The 25,159-nt window shown below is 45.7% G+C and overlaps 2 protein-coding genes across 2 annotated transcripts in view; one reads left to right on the top strand and one right to left on the bottom strand.

The window, feature by feature from the left end:
• LOC138774454 (calpain-8-like) overlaps positions 1 to 2,387 on the top strand; it is a 29,955-nt gene extending 27,568 nt beyond the window's left edge. Inside the window, exons 19-20 of the mRNA XM_069955343.1 lie at positions 1,330 to 1,388; positions 2,099 to 2,387. Coding sequence (XP_069811444.1) covers positions 1,330 to 1,388; positions 2,099 to 2,122 — 83 coding nt within the window. The 3' untranslated portion in view covers positions 2,123 to 2,387. The remainder of the gene's footprint in view (positions 1 to 1,329; positions 1,389 to 2,098) is intronic.
• A 6,140-nt stretch (positions 2,388 to 8,527) lies between these two features.
• Positions 8,528 to 25,159, bottom strand: part of LOC138773957 (calpain-2 catalytic subunit-like) — a 50,787-nt gene continuing 34,155 nt past the window's right edge. The window contains exons 10-13 of the mRNA XM_069954465.1: positions 21,199 to 21,341; positions 13,144 to 13,355; positions 10,213 to 10,249; positions 8,528 to 8,763 (exon numbers count right to left, since the gene is read on the bottom strand). Of these exons, the coding sequence (XP_069810566.1) occupies positions 10,240 to 10,249; positions 13,144 to 13,355; positions 21,199 to 21,341 (365 nt within the window). The 3' untranslated portion in view covers positions 8,528 to 8,763; positions 10,213 to 10,239. The remainder of the gene's footprint in view (positions 8,764 to 10,212; positions 10,250 to 13,143; positions 13,356 to 21,198; positions 21,342 to 25,159) is intronic.

Genomic DNA, 25,159 nt, shown 5'->3' with positions numbered 1-25,159 from the left:
ATCACGCATGCATGCCAAGAACTGCACAACAGCCTCACTCATACCAGGCAACATCGCACCCCCCACAACAGTCGGACCACTCGCAACATCCCCAGCACTCATACCAGAAGCAGGAGCAAACAAGACAGAGGGGGACACAGACACAGAAGCGGACTTACCGGGCTGACTCTGGGCGGACGCCGGAACAGCCGTGACTGCAGAATCCAGTAGTGGAGCAGGTATAGCTGGGATTTCACCCTCTTCCGGGCTCCCTGAAGCATCGTCGTCCGAATAGGGCCCCACGATGTCCTCGTTGTCAAGCGCGCCAAAGGAAGGAGTAGAACTCCCCCCTTGCGCCTGTACCGCTGCTGGGCGCACGTCGTCATCAGAGCGGGCTGCATCGGGCTGGTTCTGGACTGTCTGGGAAGTAGCCCGCCTAACCCCCCCTCGAGCAGGACCAGTTGATAAGGGCCGGGTGGAACCCCCCCTGGAGTCAGATGCCAGCACAGGGGAGACAGCAGCAGCTGCAGGTGTCCGGCCCCTGCCCCATCTCCCCTGCCTGTGCTGCTTCCGGGAGGCCGCCTCCCCACGAGTCACATGACGGGCTGCCCCCTGGTGGTGCCGACGGGAGGGGCCAGCCGTTACAGGTCCGGAAGGAGAAGCCGGCTCAGAGGAGGAGGGGGGAGCAGAGAGAGCCTCCTCCTGCAGACCGGAGCCCGGACGCGCTGCGGGATTCCTCCCAGCTCTCCCCTGGGACCCGGAAGCTGTGGGTCGTGCAGAGGAGGCTGGAGGGTCCTGCTGGGGGCTCCCTACACGCCGGGCGCGGCGGGGCACTTCCGGGCTGAGCCGCTCCGGCGGGCGCCGGCGGCGTGCGGGGGGACGGCTCCCAGGGGGGGCAGAGCCTCCCCCCGCTTCCCTCATTACCTTACTGAACTGCTCCTGCAGCCAGTCGGCCCCATGGCGCGCCGCAGCTTCCCTGAGGGAGGCCATCATGGTCTGTGCAGCGTCGGACGGCTGTGACATGCTGCTCCTCGTCAGACGCGTGGAGAATGAGGTAAGCCCTCCCCCCAAGCCTTTTCTACTAACTGGTGGCCCCCCCCCCCCCACGCTCCATCTGACCCTTCCATTGGCCCATTCACACTGCGCCGCACTCCCATTGGCCAGTGCTCCCCGCCTGAAACCTAAACCTGCCGACCCTAACCTAGCCAGTTAACCCCTTACTGCCCCCCCTGTCACGTACGGGCTGCACTAGCTGTGCCCGTTTTGCCCTCCCTATTCTATAAAATCCCTCTATACATTTTATATCCCTTGTTACCATGTGTCGCTTTAATCCTTTTCTTTTTGTTGCAGAAATGTTTAAAATTCTGGATACTGATAAGGACGGAATGATCAGCCTCTCATTATCTGAGGTAATCAGTTTTCCTTTTTTCACATATATATATTTTTTTACACCTTTTGGCAATGTTCACACTACGTAAAACTACGTCCGTTATTGCCGATGGCAACAACGGCCGTAGTTTTTGCGGGGTGGAACAATGCCTTAGTTTTAATGGGATCCCGGCCAGAGTGCATACACATCGTATACGCTCCGGCCGGGATCCCATGCGGCCCCGCAAATAACTGACATGTCAGTTTTCTGCAGCCGCAATTCAATGAATTGCGGCCGTAGGAAACCCTGTCAGTTCACACTATGAAGCGAGCGGCCCCGGCCGCTCACTCCATAGTGTGCATGGGGAAGCTCTGATGCAGGAGCGCGCTCATGCGCCCGCATCAGAGCTCTACTTCTAAAAAAAAAACAAATCATCAATTCTGGCTTTTTTTGTTTACTCCATTCAAAGGATTAATAACATTACAGCAGATTTCCAAACTTTGGACAATTCTGCATGGAGTAATACCAAACTGGTTTATTTTTCATTACTGATCAGCCAACTACCAGGCTCCACCCTGTCACTGAACCTCATTAAATATCACAATAAATTATCAATCATTGACAATGAGCTCAGCTCATCAATAATGTAACATCAGGGATGAGCCACAGCTACTTTAGCTATGTCTTTTTAAAGAAATGGCTACTAGTTATCCCCCTAAAATTTGACATGATCTTCTGTTCTCTCCACAGTGGCTTTGTGCTGGATTGATTTAAAAAGAAAAAAGAAAAACATAAAAAGCATGGGGCCATCCCTATGAGGAAAACTACAGAAAAGCCCTGCCTACACATAGGCCATACCCCTACATTGACAGCCAATTACAGTATCAGAGCACTCCATTTTACACAGTCAGTAGATTGCCTCCTCTTTTCCTTATCAGTCTGTCTCAGTTCACTGGTAAAATCTTTCTTCATGATGCGTTCACACATACAGGATCTGCAGCAGATTTCATTTAAATAACTGAACACAGCATCAAATCTGCACCATCAAATCTGCTGCAGATCTGCTGCAGATCTTGTAGGTGTGAACGCACCCTCAGAGAGGAAATTGTCTTCATTAAGGGTGGTATTACACGGGCCGAGCAGGGCCCGATAATACCTGTAAACGAGCAGCGATCTGCTAGATCGTTGCTCGTTTACTGGACCTAATACACGGCCCGATAATCGTTTGACAAGAGCTGCAAGGACATCGTTACCGATGTCCTTGCAGCCCTTGCTAAACTGGCATACATTACCCATCCACGTTCCAGGGCTGCTCCTGCGTCAGCTTCTCCGGGGGGTCCCGCGCGCTCTCTAGCGTCACAGCAGCCTGTCAGCTGGTAGGCCGCTCAGACAATCACAGGCCGGGACCGCCGCGGCCTGTGATTGGCTGAGCGGCCTATCAGCTGACAGGCCTCTGTGACGCTAGAGCGCGCGCGGGACGCAGGGAGAAGCGGACGGCAGGAGCAGCCCTGGAACGTGGATGGGTAATGTATATCGTTAGTCGCCGGCCACGCACCGCTATTACACGCAGCGGTGCGCGGTCGGCGCCCGGCGAAAATAGGTTCTAACCTATATCAACGATCAGCCGATGATCGTTGTCATCGGCTGATCGTTGCATTTATTACACGGAGCGATAATCGGCCGAATCGGGCCAATTCGGCCGATTATCGTTCCGTGTAATACCACCCTAAGAGATGCGGTTTCATCTTTTGCCCATAGAAATATATAGAGAGGGAAATGAGAAGAGAGAGTGAGAGATATACAGACACTTCCAGAAATTTTTGCTGCTTCTAGTGGGCTTTCTACTGTATGTTACATTTACAGCTACACTAATAATTGCTGCATAACTTCCTTCATTGTTCTGCTGCTGCTTCATAGGTATGCTATAGAGGCCCCCCCTACTTTGTTGGAGCAGTGTATGGGAACTAGTCTCCACTCACTCAGGGTATAAACTCAGTGAAAACTGACATTAAGGGTACGTGCACACTACGGAATTGCGGCGGAAAACCCGTCTCGTACTCTGCAGCTTGCACCCTCTTGCGGACTGTGGCGGCCGGGCACATTTCCGCCAGTGCTATAGACACCATTCTATGGCTGGGCTGATTCTGCTGCCCGCCGAAAAAATTGACATGTCATTTCTTTTGGTGAAAGGCGGAATCCGCCCGTGCATAGAATGGAGTCTATGGCACGGGCGGAAATGCGCATGGCCACCAGAGTCTGCGAATGGGTGCGAGCTGCGGAATCCACAATGGGTTTTCAGTTGCTATTCCGTAGTGTGCACGTACCCTAAGAGGGAAAACTGCTGATAAACATAGGGAACTAGTCCTATAAGGAACATATTTTGAAACCACAGTTATACTTGAAGTCAGTATACATGCACACAAGCATAGTGACACAAAAAACGGTCCACATACATACATGATGCACAAAATTTTAACGTGTTAATGTTACTCATTTGTACCCTATAAACGAGTCCTGATATTTCAATGAAAACTTTTCAATAAAAACTATAACGTAATGTGTATTGTGAGTCTATATATCCGTTATGAAGATGAACAATTCCTGCAACAATGAGTTTTTATTATTGAATATCGAATTAAAGGGACAGTACTGTGAGAAAATATTCTGTTGCCATTTTAGTTAAATCCCTTGACTCCTGTTAAATTTGGTTTAAGAAGAAGTGGAGAAGAGATAAAGAAGAGTATGACTGCAGTGTTTGTAGTCTGTTACCATGGAGACATACTGGGGTCTAACAACAGATGAAGAGGCCTAACTATTGAATATGGACAGAGAGAGAGAGCCTAACTTCACATTAAGGGCCTTAATGTAGGTTGAGACAGAAAGAGGAAACCTAACTTCATATGGGAGCACAATTGGGGCCTAATTACAGATGGGGTACAATTGGGGGATAGCTATAGATGGGGTCACAGTGGGGCCTAACTAAAGAGAAGGGACAAAGTGGAAACCTATGTTGGGAGGCACAATGGTGTTAGCTATAATGTGAGGCCACCAAGGGGGCTTGCTACAGTGTGGGGTAGAAAGAGCTCAATTAGGAGTTAGTTTAGAGGTAAGAAGGGTGCTAAAGTGGGGGGCATAAAAAGATTCATGGTATATTCTGCAGATACAATTCATATCCAAAAGAAGTCGTCGTGGTGGTTTGGACAGAAGGGAAAAGACAGCAAAGTGAACAATTATAATCAGAGAAGATGCCCCCTGTGAGTCACTGGATATAAATGCAGAGGCTGTGTAGTGCTATTATCTACCAATATATGGATACTGTGTAATCACTTATTTGGTGTATGATGTATATCCTTTGTAGTGTTGGTATCTACAACTGTATCATCACTAAATGAAATCTCTAATCTGGTCTATAATTCATGTATAGAGTTGGTATCTACATTAATATGGTCACCGTATACAATCACTTATATGATGTGTACAGTAACCATCATAAGTCTGCAACTGCAGTTTCAGTCGAAGTTGTGGGCAAAACCACCATGATGGATAGATACATCATGATGGTGGAATTAACACTCCCTTATAATACAAATATCAGTTTTAATAGTCATAGATTGTATTGTTCTACTTTTAGAAGAAGGCAGCCATATTTTTCTAGTTCTGTGCAACTTTTAGTATTTCAGTAATTGGCTTTCAGTATGAGGGGTGAAATATATTGACCCCCTGTAGTGAAGAGGCAAGAGACAAGCCATGAATATAATGTTCCAGTACCCATTTCACAGCTGCTGAATGTTAAATATTGTTGGACGGCTGATGAATACTTTGCTTTGTACTCAATACTAGGTTTCATATTGTTAGGAGGACTAGGGAACTGAAGGACATTGGACAGATGATGCCCTTGCACTGACACCCGTCCAGCTGTCCCTGCCTAATTGCCTTGACTGTCCTAAGCGGCAGCAGACAACTGGTTGACAGTCCCTATCCTATGCAGGTGCGCCACTGAACAAGGACAAGACAAACAAACACAAAAATACAAATACTCGTGATCAGAGGTCCAGGTCGGTTACTAGCGGTCTGCGAAGCACAAAAATGAAATCCAAAAGAGTAGTTAGAAGTCAAAAGCCAGAGGTCACTAGGAACCAGACAATAACAATCAGTAAGGAACGCTAGGTCAAGAGTTAACTCGGGTATGAGGCGGAGGATGGGGAGGATACTTATGAGGCCTGGAGTCCCAGCCCCAGGAGTGATTGGGGTTGAGACTCCAGCCCCAGGACATATTTGACAGCTGACTGCCATTGCCGGTTGCTACATGAAAAAGCCATGACGGCTGGAGCTCCAGCGATAAGGGGCTCCAGCGATGCGGCGAGTTGGCCGGCTACTGACACATATTCTCCTGGTCGGGCCATCGGGAATTGCTGTGTAATCCCAGCCTTAAAGTAGGCATTGGAAACAATCTTATAAGTCTAAAGGAAATATTTTTTCTCATGGCTATTTTTAGAGGAAAATTGAGGAGGCTTGCTACTTTGGCTTTTCACCTTTTCTCTGACTTGTCCCTATGTCCGACTTGTCCTTTTCTCTGAGATGTCTCTATTGCACAGGAGATGCCAAAAAGGAAAGTATGTCTCTTACCTTCTTCCTTGGCACCATTCCGATGTGGTTAGTTTTTTGCTCTGCTCTCCGGTAAGACAGGAGCACTGGGTCACCCGTTAGGAGTACTGGCTTTCCCCCATAGCACCAATCCGGCAGTGCTCCTAACGGGTGCCCCAGTGCTCCTAACGGTGTCACTAGACCGCGGAGCAAAAGGCTAACTGCACTAGAACGGCGCCGAGGATGAAGGTAAGACACATACCCGTCTTCTCAGCATTTTCTGCACAATATTGACATATCAGCAGATTAGCTTCATCTAACCTGCTGATAGTTCCCTATGTTTTCTTTCCCTGTGATGTCACGTTCCCTTTCTGTTTCCTGTTCCTGCCAGTGAGGGAACAGTCATCAGGTGGGTAGGGTTATACATTCACATTCATTTAGCCCCACCCATGTAGGAGGAGCTAACATGTGAGTCCAGTAGAATCTGCAGCAGTAAGGGCGGCATGACATGGAGAAGAGCAGGTTCTGAAAGCTATGTTGTGGGGGGCACAGAGGTTAGCCATGTTGTGAAGGGCACAGAGGTTAGCCATGTTGCTTTGTAGTGTTGGGGTCCTGGGATAATAGCTGCATGTATGTGTGGTATCCCAATACTAGTGTTCTCTTGTGCACCTGTCTTAAAGTTCTCACTGAAGTTAAAAAAAAATGGTGGATGAAGTATTTCGTTTCCACACTAGGTGTCACTGTTTTTTATATGTCTTACTTCTATGCACAGCTGAAGCAAGGTAATGGGTTAAGTTTTCTATGTTATGTGTTCACCATTAGGAGGTGCTCTCTCTTCTCTGCCCTATCCTGTCTGTCCTCTCTTACACTCACAGCCCTGTAGGAGGAGTGAGGAAGTGAGTTCAGTTCAGACTCAGTATCCAGTGTGAACAGATGCAGGAGAGACTAGCTCTCATAAAGAGTTCTTCTAGTCAAGCAACTACTTTTATTATGCAGTGCTAAGTCTACAGTAGGGGAGAGCAGCCACCAAGGAACACCCTAGCCTGTGCCAGAGTAGCTGATCCCAGTAGGAAAAAGCTACCATAAAAAAGGTCTACGTATCCTACTGCGCAGTGCAGGTAACTGGAAAATCTTGGACACCCAGATAACAGACGACTGGGGCTCATGCTACTAACCTGGGATAGGTTCTAAGATACCAGTGGGCAGAAGGTGGTCACACTTAGTCTAAACGTGAGTATGAATATCACTTCACTGCTTACAGATCTCCACTGTAGTTCTGGCAGAGTATAAGGGCTACATTCGGCATAGGGCTCCTCTGGCAAAGTCCTCTCCTCTTCTCTCTACCTCTACAAAGCACTACTACTACTTCTACTCTCTCCAAGCACCTACCTCAAGCACTACGTCAGCACTCAAGTCTGTGTGAAGATCACTACTGTTTGCCAAACATGTACTGTTATCCTACCAAAGTTTTACAGTAAAACTATATTTTCATATATATATCAAACACACTGGACTCTATCTCTGTCTATCTCTGCTTGAACCTGCACCTATACACACACCAACACACACCTTGGGTTATTTTTCCCCTCTTCTGTGGGTGGCGATACCGACATCCTGGGTGGGTTAGGTGCCGCTCCAGGTTGCTGTGACAAGAGCCCAAGGGACCCAAAACAAACCTGGAAGGTTCCTGACCATTTTATTGGACATAAACCGGCCATACACTTAACAGGTACCAACATCACACCTGTGTGCTGGACTAGCACTGGCGTCACCACATGTCCCCCCAATGTCTGCATGGATTTTATCACACTCTACAAAACATTGTGAGCTCCATTGGGGACAGGAACCAAGATGAGTGACTACAATCTCTGTACAGCACTGCAGAATAGGTTGGAGCTAAATAAATAAAGGCAAATTGTATTTCTAGGTGACCTGGTAAGTTCAGAAAATTATGGCAGGAAGCTAGAGAAAAGTTTCACTCTGCTTTAAAAGCTTAAATATTGTTCTATGTTCTATTCAGAATATTGTTATTAACCTTAAAGTGACACTGTCACCTCCTTTGTGCATTCTGACATCTCTACACAGGTGTAAAGGGTAAATTTAGCGGTTTTCATACCTTATTTTATGTCATACGTTATGGTGCTTGTTCAAGTAAAAAGTAATCTTTTATTAACTGCAGATTATATTAAGTGGGCGGGGCCTCACAGCATTAGCGCCACTTAGCCCCGCCCACATATGCACAGTTGGCCCCGCCCCCTCAGCAACCATTGGAACAGGATGGCCTAAAAGGTCTAGGCCCCACCCCTTCTAGGTCAGCCCACCAATGGCCGCCGAGGGGGCGGGGCAAACTGTGAGCTTGTGGGCGGGGCTATGTGGCGCTACTGCCGCGAGGTCCCGCCCACTTAACACAATCTGCAGTTTATAAAAGATTACTTTTTACTTAAACAAGCACCATGACGTATGATATAAAATAAGGTGTGAAAACCGCTAAATTTAACCATTACCCCTGTGTAGAGATGTCAGAATGCACAAAAGGGAGTGACAGTGTCACTTTAAGCCAAAGAGGTGTAGCTATTAAGGTAATACACATAGTCCTTTTGGTGGTAATGAAATGTTTATTAGGTAATTGGTTGTAACAATAAGTACCAAGCTTGTGAGAAATCAGATAGAATTAAACAGATTATAATGGATACTAATGATACTGAAAGACAATCAGAGAAGGAAGTGTATAGAACATTCTCTAACAAGTGAAGCATATAGGGCATAATGGAGTCCTCAAGAGATACCACCTGGTATAGTAGTGGGAGCCTGAGAGAGTGACATTGGGAGACCTGGAATTAAAAAAGAAGGTCACATATTAGAACTTTCTATTGTCAGTTTTTATGCTCGTGGTTTGTTTTTTAGTTTTTATTCTTTCTTCTATGGACATGCTGTACTGTGGGCTTTTTATGTGTCTCCTGAAATGTACACATTCTGTGCTGTACACATTCTGAAATGTTACTTTATGTTAATTTCGTCAACTGTGAAATCTCTTGAAATCAATTTTAACTAAAAAATATCGATATATATAAACAATATAAGTGGGCAAGAATGGGATGAGGTTCAAATGTTCATATCATATATCTCAGGTATTTCAGGTTTTAGAAGCACCCCATGATTTTTAAAGGGTATATTTAAAGGGTGTCCACAGTTTTATTTAATTGTAATTCTTTATAAGACTCAGAGCTCCCCATAGTGGCTGCACAAGGAAATATAATTTAAAAGGGTTGGATCATAAACAATATTTAAAGGGGTACTCCAGTCATTTTTCTATATTGCTGCAATTACAGATGCAGCCTGTACTGACATAATCACGATGATGTGTTTAACTCAATGAGGGAGATTTGTCAAACTGGTGTAAAGTAGAATTGTCTTAGTTGCCCCTAGCAACCAATCAGATTCCACTTTTCATTCCTCACAGATTCTTTGAAAAATGAAAGGTGAAGTCTGATTGGTAGCTAGAAGCAACTAAGACAATTCTATTTTACACCAGTTTGATATATTTAGCCCAATGTTATAACTAATCAAACTGATCTCCCTGGCACAATTATTGACTATTGAATAATGAATAGCCTATTCTTACCTTACCATGTTCCCTGGGGTCCTCCTTTGGTGCCTTTGGTTCCCCTACTGAATGATCCCACTGGCACTTTCCTGATGGACTCGTCATGGCAGTGACAGCCTGCTCAGCCAATCACTGACTGAGATAGGACAGCACCACGACTAGTGATTGGCAGAGCAGGCTGTCACTGGGACAAGTCTGTGAGGTATGAATAGGCTCCTTATTAGCTTTATTTTATAAAGTGCAGCAAAAAATGTAAAGGGCCGGAGTACCCCTTTGATGGCTATCCTTAAGATAGCAAGATAGGTGTTCAGTTGCTATTTCTAAAGGTCTAACTCCCACCTCAATGTCCTGAAAACAGTACTTGGCTACCATCACTGGTTCCATAAAGTTGAGCGGAGCAGCAGTCCGCATGATTGTCCGCTTGACCACAGCTCCATTAAATGGGGAACTTGTGATTGGTTGGGGTCCCAGAGGTTGGACCCCAGAGGTCATACACTAGATAGAGTAAAAGTATTGTTGATGGTCCAGTCCCTTTAAATAAGTATCATCTCCAGACATCTGGGGGAGGGGCTCAAGATACCCCACCCATGTGCACCCTAAGCCTCTTGTGTGACTATCTCAGAATAAGTAAGAACAAAATTAAGGCCCATATGCAAAAATCCAGCAACCAATTTACCTCTGATGGAGTCCTCAGTGGGTCAGCCTAGGCACTCCTAGAACACAGAGAACAGTGAGAATGATCAACCAGAGAAATATTGTAATATTATTTTTGCTCTAAAGTGGATGCCCACCTGGGCAAGTGCCCTACTGAGGCAAACAGTACGGCCGGTACGTGCCGCGGCTGCTGCAGGGGCTGTATACAGCAGTCTAGGGAACCATATCAGCTTGATTGGGCTGATTGTTTCCCTTTAAGCTTACCGCATGGGCAACCACAGATGCATTAGATTCATATTATGATAGGTCAGCACCTCTAGATAGATCTGCCAGTCTTAGTAAATTACTTCCAATGGATCTGATTTAAAGAGTCTGGCTGCCAAAGTACCATGTACTGTATATTATATGTCACTCATGAGTACTATCTCATGTATGACAAATTAGAAGCAGATGAAGCCAGTTTGCACGTTTTCATACTTATCTGAATAAGGACTAGAGGCTAAACATGGTGGAGGTTTAGTGAATGGGAGTGCCAATGTTGCTGTAATTGGCCACAGGAGTGCTGGTTATAGTTCTGTTTCCTGCCTGGACTTTTGCCATGTTCGTGATCCCCTTAGTGGGGGTTAAACCTCATTTACATATTAGTAAAAAGGCTTATATCTTTGTGCTGGAAAGGACTATGGAGATAAAAAAAAAGGATTGCCTGGAATCTTCATGAAAAGCCCTATCGAGCTATAGGAGTATTTTTTACATTTTGTTTTCCTGCTGATACGTGCGCTATAAGGAGACAATTTCACGGTGAATTAAAGGGGTATTCCCTTCAAACATAATTTTTCAGATGTTGCTGCCCATGGTAAGACGAACAATTCATTCCATACTTGTTATTATCTATTCAGTCTCCTTTCCCCAGTTCTGAGCTGCTGCTTTCTGCTGAAAACACAAAAATCTGTATGTGAGCCTTTCTATCTGTCTCCCCCTTCCAAGATGACTGATGTTAACAAGTCCCTATCTGCAACTTTGTAGCAGCTTTGTAATGCCAGGAGGGATAATCACAGTGAGTTCATTAGCAGCCTGACCTCAGAATAACCCTCCCAGCATTACAAAGAAGCTACAATGTTGCAGATAAAGCCTGCCAGGGTCTTGTTTACATGAGCCGTCTTGGAAGGGAGGAAGGAGAGACAGAGAGAAAAGCTCACACCCAGTTTTCTGTGTCTTCAGCAGAAAGCAGAACTGTGAGAAGAAGACTAAACAGATAAGTATGGAACGTATTGTTAATCTCGTTATTGGCGGGAACATATGAAAAGTTATGTTTAAGCAGAATACCGCTTTAATGTACACTAAGGTCTTCAGCAACGCTTTTATGGCCTAATCCATCTCCGTGCATGTGTATTAAAGGTCTTCTGAAAGTTGTTTGCATTGAGAAATGGTTCACACTAATCAATCTTTCTTGGGAAAAACAGATTTAAAAGATTTGTTAATAGCCAGGTTTTGGTTTTTCTTCAATGGGGACCTATCCAGGGCCGTATCAACAGCTGCTGCCCTAGGCACTAAACCTGAAGACGCCCCATCTTGCGGAGCGTGGGGGAGAGTGGTTTCGGCTACATGCATCTCTCTACATGTAGAAACATTTTATGAATCACATTTTCATGGTTTTTAACTGCTTAAAACATAAATGTTCACATTGAATCAATGATTAGAGCCATCTGCACATTGTCTAAAGGAATTCTCACCACAGGATTGGTAGGTAATAGCTCCAGGCGTCACAGCCATACCAGACCTGAACAACACCTCCACACCAGACCTGATCATACCTCCCCCTTACCCCCTCAAAAAGACACCAGATTTACTGGCAAGCCTGAGTGGGAAGTGGAAGACTAAAAAAATTAAAAAGTTGTTTCCTTCCCCCCGCAAGGTGCTGCCCTAGGCACTGGACCACGAGTGCCTAGTGGTAAATACGGCCCTGGACCTATCATTTGAGCGGGTGGCAGGATAAGCCATAAAAGTCCTGCTGACAGGCTCTCCATTCAGGCACATGCAGGAGACAGATTTCTTCCAGCTTGGCATTTGCCTGCTTTGTAAGTGTATGCAGCCAAAGGCTGAGCGAGAAGAAGTCCTTCCCCTGCACGGGCCCCAGTGGACAGCCCGTTGACAAGATTTTTGCGGCATACCCTGCCACCCTGCCAATGATAGGTACCCTTTGAATGGCAAAGCCCTGGTGAAAGCCACACGTTCAATTTCATCTTTAACATTGAACTACTCTCTGGAGTTTGGAAGTAATTAACACAGAGGTTTACATACTTTTTCCCCCCTGCACTGTGGAGGTTTACTAATTTTTCTCAAATAAGAATGTTATAATTTTGAATTAGATTTTGTGTATCCATAATTATAACAATCAGACCACATTTTAATAGTAAAAGTGCAGAAATCAAGGTATTTCTAAGAGGTTCACTTACTTTTCCTGGCAAATGTATATCTGTTATCATGCATAAGTGGAGAGGGCGAGACATGTATGCCAGTGTATACCAATCATGCACAACCAACAGTTTTCATCAATTGATGACTCCCTTAAAACTTATAGTGTCCCTAAAGGGAAACTGAGGCAAAGTAATGGGGGAGATTAATAAAACGTATTGTAACTGATAATGGGATCGGCTCCTCATAGAACCAATAAGGTGTTTCCAGAAGTTGGAGCAGTAACCAATGTTTTTTGTTTATTTTTTTAAATTGTGGTGGCAATGTTTACAAGATTGACAATAGGAAGCACCTTAGATTTCTAGGCACTAATGCCATGCGATACCATATAGTTTTACCATCAGGTTTCTGAGGAGCCAATACAGAGGTGACAACCGATATGGCTGTAATTCCTTTCACCAATTTTGCAAAAATGGCTGACAAATTTACCATTACAGCTGAAAAATAATAGGAGGATTTCATCTTTGCATACAATACTTACTGTGCTCCAGGTGCGATCTCAAAGAAGACACGGAGGTAAAAATCTGTTTCTTCAAACGGATTCAGAGTTGTTACCACAATAACATATTTCCCCGGAAGGAGCACAAATCGACCCGATACATCACGGTAATCTCTAAAATCATCTTTTCGCACTACAGGCTCACTTGTGTCAAAGAACTCCTTCCCCAGCGGAACTGTATCCTCAGGGTTAACCTGTCATATAGACCACATGGTAAATATATAATAACAAAGTAGCGGTAGTAGTTATCATTCTCTCTGTACATAGTGCTATAAAAATAGAGAACAGAAAAGTACATGAGAAATATTCTGTAGTATGGTAAAAAGAGAGTCCATTATATATTTTGGATATTATCTACAATAATTTTCTATTAGCGCGAGAGGAAAATGTATAAGCTAGAAAAGTGCAGTGAAAAGGGCACAAATGATAAATTCTCCCCAGATTTTTTGTTTTTGTGGTTTTGTTTTTTATTCATTTTCTTCTGCCAAGACCAGAAGTGGATTAAAGTGTCACTGTTGTTTAAATTCTTTTTGCAGAAATCAATAATACAGATGATTTTAAGGAACTTTGTAATTGGGTTTATAAGACGAAAAATGCATTTTTATCATGAAAAAGCAGTTTGAAGCTCTCCCCCCTTTCTTCATGGTTCTCTTATGGAGAGGGGAGGGGTGGAGGGAGATGAGGCACCAAAACAGGACAACAAAGAGTTAATTTACAGCTACATCAACAAGCTATCTCCTCTGAAGTCAGCACTGACCTCTCTGACCTCTGAATACCAGCTCTCACACAGGACCCATTGTGTAATCCTTTGTTCTCTGCTGGCGACTATTCTCCCTCCTCCCCCTCTCCATAGAACAGACAGGGCTCGACTGATGTAAAAGAGTTGAGATTTCCTGATAATGAGCAGTGGATGAGAGAGAGTAGGGGGGGGGGGGTCCTGGGAAAGTCTTTTTGAATGCAGATAATGGCATATTTGCCTAATAAACCCAATTACAAAGTTTCTTCAAATCACCTGTACTATTGATTTCTGCAACAACAACAAAAAAAAATTCTTGCACTGGTCCAGGGTAGAGATGAGTGAAGCTGCCGATTCCCGCTGTCTGCAGCCTCCGTGGAGAGAGTGGATACAGCCGGAGGACCGCCTGGAAAACTGGGATACAGCCATAGCCATAGGCTGCATCCAAGTTTTCCAGGCGGTCATCAGGCTGCAGACAGCGGGAATCAGACGCCGAGAGTTCAGGTTCATACAAACCCAAACCTCGGCAGGTTCGCTCATCTCTAGTCCAGGGTTGGGGAACCTTTTGCCCTCCAGCTGTTGCAAAACTACAAATCCCATCATGTCTTGCTTCGACTGTCCAGGTATGATGGGATGATAGTTTTGCAACAGCTAGAGAGCCGAAGATTCCCCATCCCTGCCCCTAGTCCTTCACATTCTAAATCAGTGCTTCTCCACCACAGTCCTCATGGCCCACCAACAGGTGATATAATTATACTCAGTGCATAAGGTATTATCACAGGTGTACTTTGTATGGGATATCCTCAAAACACGACCTGTAGGTGAGCCATGAGGACTGGAATTAAGAAGCATTGCTAAAAATTAATCTTCAAGTATATTTTTAAGTGTGAGCAGAAATCAGAGCACCTAGAGGAAGGTCACACAAGCAGGGAGAGAACATAAAAACTTCTTACACATATGCTGATCTTGGTGGGATTTGATCCCAACCCCCTAGTAATTAAAAGGGAATTTGTAAACACCCGGCCCTACCTGAGGCAGTCCCCCTAGTGAGAAGTCCCCATGCTCACTAGGGGACTGCTGACTACAACACCCTGAGTAGTCCCCAGGTGCTGACAAATGTCCTTTAAGGCCACAGTACTAACCATTGAGCTATACTATTTTGTCTTGCTGACATCTCTGTGGCTTTAAACCAGGCCCGGATTGGTAATCTGGCAGGCCGGGCAAATGCCCGCTGGGCCGCCAAGATTACCAGTCTGTGGGACTGCTGGTCCTGCTGTAAACTTGCATCGGCCCTCTGCAGTGGCTGAGAGAACAGTGTGGCCGGCCGCGGCGCTGTTCTCTCAGCCTCTGCCAGTGTGACTGGGCCGGAATCTTCCTCCCCTGCTCCCCCCTCCCCTCTGCCTATTTCCCTATACCTCGCATAACGGAGGTGCCGCACAGGCCGTCTGCTACAACTTCCTCTCTCACAGCTGATGTCATTTCCTGCAGAGGATCAGCTTCCTGGAGGACAGAGAAGAAGTTGCCCCATGGAGAGCCTGCTGCTGATTGATGTGTCAGTCAGAGGGGGCCCGGGCACTGCTTGGTGATCAGACAGGACCCGTTCTCCCCACCAAGCTACAGCCCGAGCCTGTCATCTGCCCCCTGCTGTGCTGTGTGAGGGGGCAACCAAGTCTCCCTCCCCCTCACAGTGATTTCATCATCTCCTCCCTGCTCTGCAGTCGGAGGGGCAGGGGAGCTCCATGCTGGCGGTGAGGGAGGAGGACCTGTCAGGACCAGAGATCTAAGGAGCTTAGTGATGAGAAGTAAGTGATTGTATCATGTGTAAGTGTGTTACTATATGGAGTGTGTTCAAGTGTGTAATGTACACAGTATGTGTGTGTACAGTATATAGTGTATGCATGCCTCTAGTATGTTTATGATGTATGTATATGTGTGTACAGTATATAGTATATGCATGCCTCTAGTATGTTTATGATGTATGCATATATGTATGTGAAGTGTGTGTGGGTTTGTATGTGATGTATGTACTAAGTATATATGTGTGTATACATGATATATGTATGTACAGTATGTGTGTATATATATGTATGTACAGTATATGTGTGTGTATATATGTATGTACAGTATATGTGTGTGTGTATATATATGTGTGTACAGTATATAGTGTATACATGCCTCTGTAGTATGTTTATGATGTATGAATATATGTATAGTGTGTGTGTGTGCGTGTAGATGTGTGTATAGTGTATACATGCTTCTGTAGTATGCTTATGATATATGTATGTGCAGTAGGCATATGTGTATATAATTTTATGTTTGTACAGAATGTTCTCATATATGATATGCATGTGTTAAACAAAATCCAGAGGACCGCATCTACCTAATGCAAAAATTGTGCCTTCTTATTCTGACATATTGCACATACAGTATTACATATATTTTGTATATGCAATATGGCAGAATATGAAAACACTTTTTTTTTATGAAGGAGATGTTGTCCTAGTTTTTAGTCTCCATTGTATGACAGGGACGCAATGCGTTGGTTGTAGTGTGCCCATCCCAGGGTATCGGCAGTACACAGCACCACAGAAAGTGTATACTGCCAGTGTTAGACACATTGCGCTGACATGTGACCATACCTGAACTGTAGCGTCAGCACAATCTGTTTAATGCCAGCTACATGTATATGTAAGTATGTATATATATATATATATATATATATATATATATATGGATGGATGCACAGTGTGTGCTGGGTGTTTACACCACTGGAATAATCTGTAGTTAAATATGACTGTAAATATATGTAGGATTCCATAGACAAAAGTCCAGCACTTTCTTCCTATGTAATTATATTCACTTCTTTATTGTAAATCCCTGATACAAGACGCCATCACCATCACATGATGCAGTTGTAGGTAACAATGGTGTCTTACATTACGGATCTGTTATAAAGCTGTGAATTCTAATACACCAGAACGAGGTGCTGGACTTTTGTCTGTCAGGCTATGTTCACACACACACTTTTTTGAGCCATAGGCCGCATTCACACGTTCCCTGTCTGCAAGGAACACGGACGTGAAATGCCTGTAACGGACTCTCCCCCGCTCGGACAGCATCTGTGATAAGATGCTGGGAGCGGGGGAACAGTACAGATATGCGCCCCACTGTAATGACAGAGCCGCACGGCTGCTTCAATACAGCATATCTGTACAGTTCCCCCGCTCCCAGCATCTTATCACAGATGCTGTCCGGGCGGGGGAGAGTCTGTTACAGGCATTTCACGTCCGTGTTCTGTATACTCCTATATAGACCAAAAAAATCGGCCTGTCCTCCAGCCAACTGTGCAACTCCTACAGTAAAGGACAACAAGTATAATCAATAATAATCTTTATTCATGAATTTGTATAAAATCATTAGACAAACAACAATAAAAGAGCCATAATAGCCATGCACATGGGGCATATCGGGGAAATATCGAACAGTATTGCACAAGATCCAGTAAACAAGTTATGTAGCAGTCTATTAGTATTGGTTCATTGCACAATTCCCTTCATAAAAATTGCATATATATTACACAAGGCCCAATGGCAGCAGGAGAAATAAATATAGAAGGGTAAGATCACAAAAAATTATATTACCTGTGGTCAAGGTGTGTGCACGCTCCCCTCCAACGCACGTTTCGCGCAAAGCTTTCTCTAGGAGGTCAGAATAGACTGCTACATAACTTGTTTACTGGTCCGTGTTCTGTGCAGATATATTGAAATGGCTGTTTGCGCACACATGTAGTGACTTTATGGTCATAATCATCACTACAGAATTTAAAAGGATAATCCAGAATTAGAAAAACATGGTTGTTTTCTTCCAAAAACAGCGCCACCCTGTCCTCAGGTTGTGTGTGTTATTGTATTAGAACTCAGCTCCATTCACTTCCCTGGAAATAAGCTGCAGTACCGCTCCCTCTTTGCAAAGTGACACTAGTTCAGGGGCTATGCAGCTTTTAAAGGGGTAGTGCGGCGGTAAAGAATTATTCACAGACTAACACACATTACAAAGTTATACAACTTTGTAATGTATGTTATGTCTGTGAATGGCCCCCTTCCCCGTGTCCCACCACCCCCACCCGTGTACCCGGAAGTGTGGTGCGCTATACTCACCTGTCACGTGCCGACACCAGTCTCCGATCTTCAGCGAGTCACGTCTTCTTCGGGCGGCCGACGAACAGCTCCGACTGTCCCGAATGCCGGCCGCCCTCTGCAGCTTCATCAGCCACTCAGCCGCGATTGGCTGAGCATAACTGTGCTCAGCCAATCGCGGCTGAGCACAGTTGTGACGTGGCGGAGGGGGGACGGCTGTCCGTCCGAAGATGACGTTTGGCACAAGATGGCGGACGGCCCTCGACACGGATCAGGTAATGTATAATGCACCAACACTTCCCGGTACGCGGGTGGGGGTGGGGGGACACGGGGAACGGGGCGATTCACAGACATAACATACATTACAAAGTTGTATAACTTTGTAATGTGTGTTATTCTGTGAATAATTTCTGAGCGCCGCACTACCCCTTTAATATATCATCCGGTCATCAGTATTGTTCTTTGGATAGTAGTCTGCAGCTACTACAGAATAGGCAGGGCCTGTGTGGCCGCCATATCCATACACTTCATATACTGGTGACCTGGAGTGTATTTTTAATAGTGTCACCTTCATCTTCATGTTAAATTTATTATTTTATTGGGTATTAACAAACACTAAGTTTTAATAATAGGGCCAAGTCCAAGGTGTGAGTGGGGCCTTGGCCCTTTTGTTAGGGAGGCCCCAGACACTTTGGCAAAGGTTACTGTTTGAAGCAATACACTTGGGTATGATGCTGGAGCAAGGATCCTAAAATGTTTGTCTGGTAGATCCTACAGCGGGGAGTCACGGCCGGAGAAGTCTTCATGATAGGCGAGCAAGAAAAAGAGAACAACTTTAGCAAAAACGTCACTTGGAATTCATGCAGAGAAGACGCCTCCTGTAAGTCACTGGACGTAATTGCACTATAAGCACTCCTTTTATAATCTTCCCTTTTATTACCAGCTGAAGTGTCACAGTGACAGCCGCAGCACCGCCATGTATGTAAATCAGTCAGAGCAGGAAGGCTCCGCCTCTGTGACACTTCAGCTGGTAAAGAAAAAGGATGATTATGAAAGTTTACACTCGACTAAAAGTCCTGTTACTTATACTGTATCTCCCCACTTGACGTATTTGCTGCGTGAATCAGTCTTAAAAATAAGCAGGCAAAATGCAGGTTGGCTTTATACAATTGTTCTGCGTTAAAATACGCAATTGCGTATTTTTGAAGCGTGAAGCTACATGCGTTTTTCGCACAGGTTGTTAACAACTGATGCTTTGCTAACAACAAGCTTTACGCTTCAAAAATACGCAATTGTGTATTTTAACGCAGAACAATCGTATAAAGCCAACCTGCGTTTTGCCTGCTTATTTTTAAGACTGATTCACGCAGCAAATACGTCAAGTGGGTTTGTACCCTTAAGGAAGTAGTGAGTAGTGAGTAGAATTCGCTACAGCATGTATAGTACAACGCTATCTCTAAAATATCAGGGAGGATATGGTATGTGGGCTGCTGAGGTTTGAGTGCCAGGGCTGATTTTAAGTCCCAGTCCGGCCCTGCTTTAACCCTTTGAGGACCAGGCCCAAAATGACCCAGTGGACCGCGCAAATTTTGATCTTAGTGTTTCCGTTTTTCCCTCCTCCCCTTCTAAGAGCTCTAGCACTCTCAGTTTTTTATCTACAGGCCATGTAATGGCTTGTTTGTTACAGGAATAGTTGTACGGGGTAATGGCGTCATTCATTTTACCATAACATGTATGATGGAATTCCAAATATATTATTTATGAAGATATAAATTGGTGAAATTGCAAAAAAGAATGCAATATGGTAACGTTTGGGGGGTTCCTGTGTCTACGTAATGCACTATATGGTAAAAGTGACATGATACTATTATTCTATAGGTCAGTCCGAACACAACCATATGCAGGTTACACAGATTCTCTAATGTTAGAAATTTTTTTAAATGAAATCCTTTTTTTTGGCAATTAATTATAAATAAAATGGGCCTATTGTGACACTTATAACGGTTTTATTTTTTCACCTACGGGGCTGTATGGGGTGTCATTTTTTCCGCCATGATCTCTAGTTTTTATTAATACCATATTTGTGAAGATCGGACGTTTTGATCACTTTTTATTAATTTTTTTTTATATATAATGTAACATAAAATCGGTAATCCGCTCACTTTTTTCCCTCTTTTCGTGTACGCCGTTTACCGTTCGCAATGACGCTTGTTATATTTTAATAGATCGGACAATTACGCACGCTACGGTATATTATATGTTTATCTATTTATTCATTTTTATATGTTTTATTTATATAATGGGAAAGGGGGGTGATTTCAACTTTTATTGGGGGAGGGGTTTTGGGGTAGTGTATTAGTGTTTTTAACCTTTTTTTTTTTTTTTACACATTTGAAGTCCCTTTGGGGGACTTTTACATACAGTACTTTGATTTCTACACTGATGAATGCTATGCCATAGGCATAGCATTGATCAGTGTTATCAGCGATCTGCTCATTGAGCCTGCCTGTGCAGGCTCAGTGTAGCAGATCGCCGATCGGACCGCACGGAGGCAGGTGAGAGACCTCCGGCAGTCCGTTTTACCGATGGGACTCCCCCTGTCACTTACACTTAAACGCCGCGGTCGCGGCGTTTAAGGAGTTAGTGACACGCGGCAGCGCGATCGCTGCAGCGTGTCATTACCGGTGAGGTCCCGGCTGCTGATTGCAGCCGGCCCCCACCTGCTATGAAGCACGCTCCGCTCCGGAGCACGCTTCATAGCGGGAGAAAAACCCAGGGCGTACAGTTACGCCCTAGGTCGTCTGGGGACAGACTTCCATGGCGTAACTATACGCCCTGGGTCGTCTAGGGGTTAAACACTGCATTTTCCCTCTCAAAACATGCTTTGTATAAAACCACCCTTAAAGGGGTTGTCCAGTTTAAAAAAAAAAAAACATGGTTATTCTCTTTATAAACAGCGACACTCTAGTCCTCAGCCTTTGTGTGATATTGAAGCTCAGTTCCACTGAAATGAATGCAGTTAAATTGCAATATCATGCACAACCTGAAGACAGGGGTGGGGCTGTTTTTGCAAGAAAGTAGGTGTGTTTTTTCTGTATTCCCTGTATTGTTCCTATAAGAAAAGGGAAACTAAGATGTTTAATAATGCACAAAAATCACTCCCACCTTAAAAATATAGAAGCCAATTCTGAATTTGTTCTTCCTGTACTCCTTCTGCATCAGGGACACAGTAATAGGACTCTTCTTGCTGGTGTCACCGTCTGGAGCTGTCAATGTGACCCGGAACTGAGGATTCATCCAGAATGTATCTGCATATATTTAAAAACACACCTATTAGTAGCATGTAGGTAATGCTTATACTATCATTAGTGGATGGACAGTTTCACACTAGATGGATTTCTGCCATATCTAATCCGCAGTGAATTAAATCCCCAGACATGTCCTAATTCTTTGGTGTATGTACACATCGTTCGTTCGTTATTATGATCGTTAGTAACTGTAATGTTCAAACAATCGTAACTGAAATTGTAACTGACGGTCATCTCTCTATGTATTATGGTGAATGGCTTCAGGTCTTTAGCAAAAGTATTAGCTTGCAATCGCTTATCGTTAATTGGTCAAAGCGAAAATTGCTTTATCTAAGGCGCCCTTCACACACCAGAGAAATATACCATTGGCCCCAACTCTGTCAATTACTATTGTGCACGGAGACAGCATTATACCTCCGGCCATGAGAAGCCGCTACCTCTACCGCTACCTAACCTTGGTAATTCTTATTATTTCACAAAGGGCTTCATTGCCAACCTCTGTTCCCACCTCTGCTTATTATTTCCTATCCTAGGGATCAAGACAACAAGCTGATCACTGGCGGTCCTACTGATCCTGAGAGTGGGGTCACACTCACTTCTCAAATGGAGCACTCACTCAATGGAGCACTCACTGTGCCTTTGTGGCCTCCATGGCCTGCACTCCTGACTTCAACGCTTGGAAGCATTCAGCACCCCCATAGAGAAAAAATGGAGTGCAAGCCATGATGGGCATACAGGTGCTACAATGTGTCTCCATTCTTGGCATCAGTGGGGATCCTGGTGTAACAGGCTAAATTAACCCCCATCAAGATTATACCCAGGTATAGTTTGGCCTAGGCCAAAGTATACCCCGGTGTGTAAAATAGCCTAGGCCAAACTATACCCATCCAGGCCAGAATATATCCATCTAATGTCAAACCTTGATATAGTCTGGCCCAGGCCTCAGTATACCCTGGGGGGGAAACTTTATACTTGGGTTTTTAAAACAGCCTAGGCCAGATTATATCCCTCCAGGTCATTATGTTATTTCTTTACTGGTTTTCTCACCTCTGACCCAGGCCACAGTAAACCCCAGGGGATTAATTTTCATACCCAGGCTCATAAAATAGCTTAGGCCAGACTATAAACTTGGGTATAGTCTGGCTTAGGCCACAGTAAAACTCGGGGCATTAACTCTATACTTGGAGGTGTTAAAGGGATTATCCAGCGCTACAAAAACATGGCCACTTTCTTCCAGAGACAGCCCCACTCTTCTCTCCAGCTTGGGCAGGTTTTTGCTGCTCAGTTCCATTGAAGTGAATGGAGCTTAATTGCAAACCACATTAGAACTGGAGAAAAGAGTGGTGCTCTAAAAGAAAGTGCCCATGTTTTTGTAGCACTGGATAACCCCTTTAAAGCAACTCTTTACCCACAGTCTGACTCCCCCCCCCCCCCCCCCCTCCCAAAGCACTTGTACCTTTGGATAGCTGCTTTTTACCCAAGATCTGTCCATGGGTCCGTTTGGCAGGTAATGCAGTTATTGTCCTATGCCCAACGGCCGTAGCCTAGAGTCAGGGGCATAGCTAATGTCTCCTGGGCCCTGGTACGAGAGGTCAACTTGCCCCCCCCCCCTTTCATGACCAAGTGATGCTACTGGTAGGTGTATGTGTGTGTGTGTGTGTATATATCTATACTCCAAGACAGATATTACCAATAAGAGAAAAAGAGAAAATATTATCACTATATATTACCGCCATACTGTTACTGTATACTGAGACCAATATTGCCAATAACACAAGTATACAAGGGGGAAATATTACCGCCACACCACAACCACTACCATCACCACCATATTGTGACTGACCAAATCCAGTATACTAAGACCAATAAAACACAGTACCGGATAACACGTAACAAATATTACCACCACATACCGACTAACACCGCCACATACCGACTAACACCGCCACATACTGACTAATACCACCACATACTGACTAACACCACCACTGCTACTGAATAAGATCCACTGTACACATATCACTATCACCTCATACAGTTATATAGAGGTGGATGCAGCTCCACACAGGTTGTATACACCATATAAATTACAGTGCAGTTATATCAGGTGACTCACAGGGGATGTCTTCTCCGATCGGAGTTCTTCCCTTTTCATCTTCTTCTCCATCTGCCCTGGGCCATTATGAGAACTTCTCTGAGCCACGAATCCACAGAATCTGCCAGACAGACATATTAGGCTCCTCACACTGGCACCATCATCATCTCTCTACACACTGCACATCTGTATTGGCCCCTTTACACCCTCATTTAGTGGGTAGCCTTGACACTATGTGCCCCCCCCTTATAGTATATATAGATGGCCCCCACTGCATGTTGCCCCCCCTTATAGATGGCCCCCTCTCTCCCCCACCCCTTATAGATGGCCCCCTCCCCCCCTTAAAAAATGGCCCCCACTGCATGTTGCCCCCCTTATAGATGGCCCCCTCTCCTCCCTCCCCTTATAGATGACCCCCTCTCTCCCCCCATTATAGATGCCCTCTCCCCCCCTTATAGATGCCCCTCTCCCCCCATTATAGATGGCCCCCTCTTCTCCCCCTTATAGATGTCCCCCCCCTTTCCTCTATGCTAAGCAGAATTAATTAAAAAAAAAAAACAACAACACACAAACTCACCTAACAACCCGTTCCCCCGGCGATCCTCTCCTTCTTCAGGCTCATCCGGGCAGCCGTGCATCAGCCGGGGGTGTCCCGTCCTATCCCCGGCAGTGCCGCGCATCAGTGAACTCCCTGTACGCCGGGGCTGGGACTTCCGGCACAGGAAACGTCTCTGACGTGCGCTTCCTGTGCCGGAAGTCAGGGCCCCAGGCGGCACAGGGAGTTCACTGATGCGCGGCACTGCCGGGGATAGGACGGGACACCCCCGGCAGCCGTGCATCAGCCGGGGGCCCGGACGAGCCTGCTCTTGTGACCGCAAGCATATGCAATGCTTGCAGCTTTCTGAAGGTACAAGGGGTTTGGGGGGTCAGCAGTGGCGTAGCCACCGTGGTCGCGGGGGTCGCCGCTGCGACCGGGCCTGCCACAAAGGGCCCTCAGGGCCCCGCAAAGGCCCTCCCTTTCAATCACTCTTGTGACCGCAAGCATTGTTTTGCTTGCGGTCACAAGAGTCCGACTCTGTCTTCCCCCGGCTGCTGCGCAGCTGTCGGGGATGTCGCGTCTTATCCCCGGCAGCGCACGCATCCTAGAGCTCCCTGCGCGCCTTGGGCCCTGACTTCCGGTTCCGGCGCGCAGGGAGCTCTGGGATGCGCGCGCTGCCGGGGATAAGACGCGACACCCCCGGCAGCCGCGCAGCAGCCGGGGACAGACCTAAGGAGTGAGGATCAACGTGGGAGCGCGTTGTCAGGTGAGTTAAGTTTTGTTTTTTATCAGCCTGTACGAGTGGGGGGGAAAGAGGGGGTCATCTATGAGGGTGGGGGGGAAAGAGGGGGGCATCTATGAGGGTGGGGGGGAAAGAGGGTGGGGGGGAAAGAGGGGGGCATCTATGAGGGTGGGGGGGAAAGGGGGGCATCTATGAGGGTGGGGGGGAAAGGGGACCATCTATAAGGGAGGAGGGGGGGGTGAAGGGGACCATCTATAAGGGAGGAGGGGGGGTGAAGGGGACCATCTATAAGGGAGGAGGGGGGGTGAAGGGGACCATCTATAAGGGAGGAGGGGGGGGGGTGAAGGGGACCATCTATAAGGGAGGAGGGGGGGTGAAGGGGACCATCTATAAGGGAGGAGGGGGGGGTGAAGGGGACCATCTATAAGGGAGGAGGGGGGGTG

This window comes from Dendropsophus ebraccatus, chromosome 15 (assembly GCF_027789765.1).
Source record: "Dendropsophus ebraccatus isolate aDenEbr1 chromosome 15, aDenEbr1.pat, whole genome shotgun sequence".
Taxonomy (NCBI): domain Eukaryota; kingdom Metazoa; phylum Chordata; class Amphibia; order Anura; family Hylidae; genus Dendropsophus; species Dendropsophus ebraccatus.
Note: the sequence above shows the minus strand (reverse complement) of the source record. Positions and strands in the feature narration are given on the sequence as shown.